This window comes from Odontesthes bonariensis, chromosome 15 (assembly GCF_027942865.1).
Source record: "Odontesthes bonariensis isolate fOdoBon6 chromosome 15, fOdoBon6.hap1, whole genome shotgun sequence".
NCBI lineage: Eukaryota > Metazoa > Chordata > Actinopteri > Atheriniformes > Atherinopsidae > Odontesthes > Odontesthes bonariensis.
In genome coordinates this window covers 36,191,138-36,199,221 of record NC_134520.1, presented here as the reverse complement: position 1 = coordinate 36,199,221, position 8,084 = coordinate 36,191,138, and the positions used below count along the sequence as shown (strand labels likewise).

At 43.9% G+C, this 8,084-nt stretch overlaps 1 protein-coding gene across 1 annotated transcript; it reads left to right on the top strand.

Annotated features, from left to right (window-relative positions):
• The first annotated feature begins 215 nt into the window (after positions 1-215).
• On the top strand, positions 216-7,724 carry LOC142399956 (flavin-containing monooxygenase 5-like). Its single transcript, XM_075484520.1, has 9 exons — positions 216-350; positions 1,181-1,369; positions 1,471-1,636; positions 1,941-2,083; positions 3,630-3,826; positions 4,044-4,191; positions 6,020-6,227; positions 6,312-6,384; positions 7,310-7,724. Exons 1-9 carry the CDS (start codon positions 216-218, stop codon positions 7,722-7,724), a joined length of 1,674 nt encoding a protein of 557 aa, XP_075340635.1.
• The last annotated feature ends 360 nt before the right edge of the window (positions 7,725-8,084 follow it).

Below are 8,084 nucleotides of genomic sequence, written 5' to 3'. Positions count from 1 at the left end.
AACATGCGGCGTCAATGGGTTAAGTACATCTATTTTTACAGTAATTCTCATACTTAAGTACAAGACGTTTCGGATACTTTAAGACTTTAACTCCAGTAACATTTCAGTCAGGGACTTGGACTTTTACCAAAGTCATATTTTGGAGGGGAACCTATACTTTTACTTGAGTGTGAGATTTCTGCTTTTTGGGACCATCTGGTTCACAGAGTTGAAGCATGTCTCGTCGTCGTGTGGCCGTTGTCGGTGGGGGGAGTTCTGGGCTGGCCTGCATTAAGTGCTGCCTGGATGAGGGGCTGGACCCCGTCTGCTTTGAAAGCAGCGACGACATCGGTGGTCTGTGGAACTTTAAGGTGGGTGTGTGCAGGTACGGTTCCGACTGCTCCTGCATGAAGACGGATGCAGGGTTGCCAACTTTTCCAAAAACCTTGGAGTGAGATTTCAGCGGGTCAGATCTCAGAAGTTGTTCCACAGTACAGATATATATATCTGTGTAGATATGATGTAGATACATGTATACATTTTATGAATATGCAATAGTTCAGAGTGTGGGGCCTTCCTCTGGAAAATTTTGCATTTCTTAAATGCAATTTCTTCCATTCTAGTCGATTTTAGGGTGACCAGTTAGACATGGCAAATCCTAAATCCACATCTCATTCATAGCCTACATCCTCAGCTGCCCTTCAAAAGAAAATGTTGTTTAACAGAGAGAAACTAGTCTGGGCTGGTTCAACACATTTCAATGCAAAGGTTTAGATGGTATATGTAGATTTTTAATAGAGTTTCATGCCATAGTCATAGATCAATTCAGAATTTAACAGAAAATGTACAAAATGACAATGTACACGGTCCCTCTTAAAAATAACTTAATATATACAATATAATTACAAATATACCAATCAGATTTGGCCTTGGCAGACTGACGTAATGACAAGCCGTGTCCAGCGAATCAACGATCAGAGAGGGATTAGACGCTCTGCTGTGGTCCAATGAGTTTAAGCATTCGGAAATGATAGAACGAGAGTGAAAAAATGATCTAGCGTGAGATTTCTTTGTTAAGTGTGAGAGCGTGACACTAAGTCTGAAAGAGTGAGAGTCACGGCAGGTGCGTGAGAGTTGGCAACCCTGCAGATGTCACAATAAAGCTTTTTTTTTGTTTGTTTGTTTTTAACCGTCATTTCAGGAGAATACCGAGTCAGATCGGGCCAGCATCTACCACTCTGTCATCATCAACACCTCCAAGGAAATGATGAGTTTCAGTGACTTTCCCATCCCTGCGCACTTCCCAAACTTCATGCACAACTCCCTCATCATGGACTACTTTCGGACGTATGCTGACCGCTTCCAGCTCACCAAGCGCATACGCTTCAATGTGAGGCTTTAATCCCTTTCACTCTCCTGTGTGTCTAAAATGGCATGATAAAGAAAGCTTTTGCTGAGGGTTTCAATGCTTTCTGTCTCTTTCTGCGCCAGACCAAAGTCTTGCAGGTGAAGCAGAGGTCAGATTTTTCTCATTCAGGCCTGTGGGATGTTGAAACGGAGAATAAGGATGGCAAAAGGGAGAAGCACATCTTTGACGCTGTGATGATCTGCATTGGACATCACTGTCACCCCCACATGCCTCTCCACGACTTCCCAGGTAACACTTGCATGCAGTAAAAGCTTTATTATGTTCCAGGGCAGCCGACTGAGTCCAGCTCTGTTAATACCCAAACTACTGACTCAGCATTACTGAGCTTGTTTTGGTGACTTTGTACAGTACGGTATCAGTACAATGCGCTAACACCCACAGTGTAAAGCACTGTCGTTTTAATGTCCTTAACCTGAGTTTTAGTCGTCTATTCACAGCAAAGCATTAATGCATTCCTTAATCAGTCTTTCAGAGGCAGATGTTATGAGACACTGGGGCTGGTTTTCATAAGATTCTCTCTTACTTCCCACAGGCATTGACACTTTCAAGGGACAGTATTTCCACAGCAGAGACTACAAAACTCCCGAGGAGTGGAGGAATAAAAAGGTTGTAGTGATTGGAATAGGCAACTCTGGAGGAGACATAGCAGCTGAACTGAGCAGAGTCACCAAGCAGGTTGGACTGAGATGATACTTATTTCCATATGTTCTATATGTATATACAGTGCTTGCGTGTCTGTTTGGTCGGACATGCCACATGCTTAATTGATTTCACATCTTATTGAATAGCCTATGGATGATGCATTGCTCACAGTATCACAGCAGCATCCATTACAAAGCTGCACGGGCTTCTGTAGTCATTAAAGGAGAATTCCGGCATTTTTACAAACATATCCCATCTGCTGGAGACCAAGAAAAGTTGGCCAAAGAGAAAAACGCGAGAAATTTTCATGCCCGCTGCGCAAAGTTGTCCGATTGCGCTGATTTCCATGAAAGCGGGCTCTATCGGGCAAGCGTTTAACCTTTCCTGAGGCTCTTAATGTGTATCAAAATACTTTTTACCGAATTGGCCGTGGTGTCAGTAGCAATACAATTCAACCCAGGGGCTAACCATACCATTAGCTAGCACAGACATGATACATTTTGAGATTTCAAAAACAGCGCACCTACCTTTCTCAGCTTCCGTGTTCCTCAGGCGTGCGCACAAATTAATCGATCGCCGAAGTCATACACTATAGTATTCCAAAGTACTGTCTTCCTCTGGTCAGTGCAATACAATGTCCACATCTGCACCACCATGTCTCCCCAATGCGTGACCGAGCAGCAGCTCCCGTTTCTGGATCATCGGTTTGAGCCATCCTCGCTGCATCTTGTGCCAACAACTCTTCATCTGTATTCTGGTTCAAAAAGATAACCCCGACCATCGAACTCGTCAAACTCTTCCATTCCAACATCAGAATCTGACCAACTATCCATCTCTAAATTGCTTCCAATAAATTCCCGAGGGTTCTTATCTCCCGCAGCTGAATAATAATAATAATAATAATAATAATAATAATAATAATAATAATAAGGTGCGCTCCTTCCAGCAGTCATGTGACACGTCATGACATCACGGCGAATATGGGTGTTGAAACGAGTCAGCTGTTCGATAGGAAACAATAACAAACATGGCAATGTGTAGTTCGGTTCCCGAGGGTCGTTTTTGGTGGACAAAAAGACCATTTTGGAATACTATGGTGTATGACTTCGGCGATCGATTAATTTGTGCGCACGCCTGTGGAACACGGAAGCTGAGAGAGGTAGGTGCGCTGTTTTTGAAATCTCCAAATGTATAATGTCTGTGCTAGCTAATGGTATGGTTAGCCCCTGGGTTGAATTGTATTGCTACTGACACCACGGCCAATTTGGTAAAAAGTATTTTGATACACATTAAGAGCCTCAGGAAAGGTTAAAAGCTTGCCCGATAGAGCCCGCTTTCATGGAAATCAGCGCAATCGGACAACTTTGCGCAGCGGGCATGAAAATTTCTCGCGTTTTTCCCTTTGGCAAACTTTCCTGGGTCTCCAGCAGATGGGATATGTTTGTAAAAATGCCGGAATTCTCCTTTAACATCAAACAGTATGGTCAGTGTAAAGACACTTGCAATGGACAGGTGTGACTCTGTAATTCTAACTGTTGACATTAAAGCCACAAAGATTCCTTTTTTTTCTCTCCCATAGCTTTACATGAGCACTCGAAGGGGAGCCTGGGTCCTGAACAGAGTTGGGGAGAGTGGGGTGCCCCTTGATTTGCAGTTCAACAGGCTGACGGCTTTTCTACGTAAAATACTTCCCTTTGGCTTTCTTTGCTCCCTTGTAGAGAGCCGACTCAATCACAGATTTGATCACGCTCTCTACAATCTAAAGCCAAAGCACAGGTACTGTGTTTTTACAGGTTTTATTTAAATCTACTCTTTATGGTGGGATGTAGTCTGTAGAAAGCATTGACAATTAAGATCATTGTAATCCAAAGAGTTGGACCTTTTTAATGCAATTCTTTTTTTCAGTTCATCCCATAATATTCTTTTATGATTTGTCCCTAAAATCTACATGTCTGTGTAACAAGTGTTGTGCGTTGCATCACTGCTGTCGCAGGCTGTTTAGCCAACATCCTACTGTGAACGATGAGCTTCCAAACCGCATCCTCTCTGGAACGATTCAAGTGAAGCCAAACGTTCGCAGATTTCAAGGCTCCAGCGTTGAGTTTGATGATGGGAGTGTAGTGGATGATGTTGACCTGGTGGTAGGTTCGATCATTTGTGTGTAAAAACTCACCCACTCTCATTCCTATCTTTTTTTTTTTTTTTCCTCCCCACACTTTGAAAGGCAACTTTCTAATAGCTGGGTTTCAGTTACGTCATCACGGGAGCGCGCAAATTTAAGTTGGTGGGCAGGAAGCTTGACTACAGCATAGCAACAACATGGAGAATGTGGAGATGAGTGAATATTGTAGTGGTTTGGAGCCGGCACATAGGGAAAGGTATTTGGCGTTAGTTGAGAAATACATTGAGTGTGACACATACTTAAAGCGATACTCCGGAGTAGATTCAACCTGGGGTCATTTGAACCGTGACATCCAGCCATGTAGCCCACCCAAAGTTTTTCCGATCTTGGCTGAACATCAGCTGAGTTACTGAGTTATCCCGAATAGCTTCGTACAAGGGTTAATGGATCCTGGCAGTATCTCCAAAATTACCACACTAAAATCACATGTCATGACACCAAACTTCTACAGTAGTACAAATATGGTCTGTACTCACCAAACGATGCATTTGGAAGTTTGAAAATAGTCCAGGAGTTTATTATTAACAACACAAGCCTGATAGCTTCTCTGCAGCTAAAGCTGCTGGGAGTCACTTCAGAGAGCTGGGAGCTTCAAAGTAAGATGAGGGTTGATCTGCTACTGTAGACAACAAAGTATATGCTATATTCTACATGTTTTTTTTATGTTGTAGAGTTGTGAAATTATTTTATCAATGGAGAAATTGAGCAGCCTTGCTTTGTTGTCTACAGTAGTAGATCAACCCTCATCTTACATTGAAGCTCCCAGATCAAGGAAGTGACGTCGACGCAGCTTTAGCAGCAGAGAAGCTATCAGGCTTGTGTTGATAATAATAAACTCCTGGACTATTTTCAAACTTCCAAATGCATCGTTTGGTGAGTACAGACCATATTTGTACTACTGTAGAAGTTTGGTGTCATGGCATGTGATTTTAGTGTGGTAATTTTGGAGATACTGCCAGGGTCCGTTAGCGCTTGTACGAAGCTATTCGGGATAACTCGGTAACTCAGCTGATGTTCAGCCAATATCGGAAAAACTTTGGGTGGGCTACTTGGCTGGATGTCACGGTTCAAATGACCCCAGGGTGAATCTACTCCAAACCATCATTTTAAGCACTTCGTGGATACTACTGAAACGTGAAGATTGTGACGACGTGACAAATTTGTTTTGTTTAGATCAACCACTCTCAGAGATCGCATGAAACACCGATGTCGGTGTGTTAGCTCTGTGTTTGGGTAACCCAGCTTGACCGTCGGAGCCCAGTCCACTGACTCAGTAGCTAACAACGCGCTGGGGCAGCCTTCAAAACAAAGCCCAAACGTAGCCCGTATTACATTACTGTTGATTGGCGTTTAACAACATAATACTTTACTGCACTACTACTAAACAGTTAGATTTCGCACATACGTTTGACGAAGTGGTCACCGCAGACACGAGCATTTGCAGATTCAGCTCCTCCAGTCTGTAAACGTAGGTTAGCTATCCACTTTTGGCGGCGTTGTTCTGTGAGTTTTTTCCATTTCTCACCTCTATGGGCGATTACCTTCGGTACCCGATAGTAACCCTTTCCCTTCTCTCGGTTAGACCGATTGCTACATCCAAAAACGGCACAAAACTGAGGCATTTTGGGCAAAAAGTGGCAGACAAAACACAGTGTTTTCAATGGGAGCCAGCTCCAGTCGCCCACCACTTGGGTTCGCGCGCTTAGAAAATACGGAAGTGACGTCAACTGAAACCCTCCTATGGGCAGGTGTTAAACTACCGAAACGAGCCTCCCTTTATCTTGCAGGTGTTTGCCACTGGCTACAGGTTTTCCTTTCCATTCCTGCCTTCGCACGTCGTCTCGGTGTCTGAGAACAGAACATCTCTGTACAAGTATGTGTTCCCTCCAGAGCTGGAGCGCCCCACACTTGCTATCATTGGTCTAGTGCAGCCCCTGGGAGCCATCATGCCCATCTCTGAGATGCAGGCCAGATGGGCCACACGAGTCTTTAAAGGTAACGGAGGTTTTTCCTCATCCCTTTAGTCCTTGCAGAATTATTTTGTTTACCAAAAATAAACCACTGAATCCTCTTCCCCAGGCTGCATAAAACTTCCTCCAGCAGCTGCCATGCTGAAAGATGTGAAGTGCAAGCAGGAGGTCATGGCTCAAAGGTACTGAATAAATTGACTTTTTGATTTTCCCCAATGTACCAGCCACGGCTATTCAGAGACATCACGGGAAGCCGGGCAGCCTCTCCCATTCTCTGGTGAAATTGCTACATCTTCAATGTTAAATTGACGATAAAACAGTTATTCACAAAACACAAGATATGCCCAATACTGCATTTACTTTCATAACTACAACATGTTGTCCTGTAGCTTAATGAAGTGATTTGTTCTGAAATCGCCGCCGTTCACTGAGGAAATCATGTTATGAAGCCGCCACTAACAGCCGGGCTTCCGAGCCGAGGGCTGCCGGCTTCAGGAGGGGGCGGGAGAGTCAAGTTTTTTTCTACAATTCTAGGCCATCATTGGCTAAATCGACAAAAACTCATCACTTCCGAGGCTGCCCGGCGTCTCTGGGGGTAGATTAGACGTGGGCGTGTCAATATGAGGGGCTGTGTCGGGATGACTGGAGTTAGTGTTTGTCCATGAGAGATTCTGTGGCAGCCGAATTTTTAAGCGGGGAGAAGCACGGGAACTTCAGTCCCAAAGCGGATACCAAAGAGGCTGGTTGTCTGTGAAAGTGCTGTCGGAGTTTCACTCCCATCGTTTCCATTTCCATCCTCACACACATACACTTTTGTAAATATTACACTGTAAATAAGAAACACATCCTTGTTGTTTAGAAGTTTTGTCAATCATATTCCTGTTGTGCATTTGTTTGTGTTAGCTAGTAGTTTCGTCAAAATGGCGGCTATGCTCGCAGCTAAACAGTTAGCAACACCAAATGTAGTTGACATGCTTTTAGCCAAGCGTAATATGGGCTTCCCCTGTTTTAAAAGTCAGCAGCCGCCACTGCAATGTACATATTTTAGCTTTGTAAAGCTCAAGAACTCATGTTCTGCGTATGTTTAACCTAAAATCTCATTTTCAGATATGTCACCAGTCAAAGACATACCATTCAGGTTGACTATATCTCCTACATGGATGAGCTGGCAGAGTTGCTGGGGGTCCAACCCAAAATCAAGAGGATGCTGCTGACCGATCCCAGACTGGGACTGAACGTGCTCCTCGGTCCCTGCACCCCATACCAGTATCGCCTCAGAGGGCCGGGAAAGTGGTCCGGAGCCCGCCAGGCCATCCTCACCCAGTGGGAGAGAGTAGCTCAACCCTTGCAGACCAGACCGTGTGACGAACCCAAAGCCGGCAGATCTTTGCAGTGGCCTCTCGTTCTGTCAGCGGCTGCTGTGGGCTTGGCTGTCTACATCAACAGGAACCGTCTTCCAGATTTTCTGCAGGATCCCACCGCGCTGCTGGAGAGAATTAAAGTGCACCTGCCTGCGAAGTGATTCAAAATTCTTTATTTATCACTCAGGCCTGTGATAATGAATGTAAAAGCTAGCAAAGTTTTTAACCAACTACAAAATTTGTGGAAAATTGGACATTTTCAAGATGGTTTGTCTATAATGCAACAATTTTAAAGAGCAGCTGATGTTATGACATGCTAATCCCTGTTATTCACTGTTTAATCATGCTTGTCCAATTTACAGATTTTGTTTGTCTATTGTCTAAAGGTTGTATGATTTCTTATAAATCCACATTCATGTGATTTGGCCCATTTAAGCCTTTATTTTTGTGATGGTTCCTTTATAAAATGCGTCTTCTCTGCTTTGTGTGTGACGTTTAGAATAAGAGACTTTTGAAAAGTC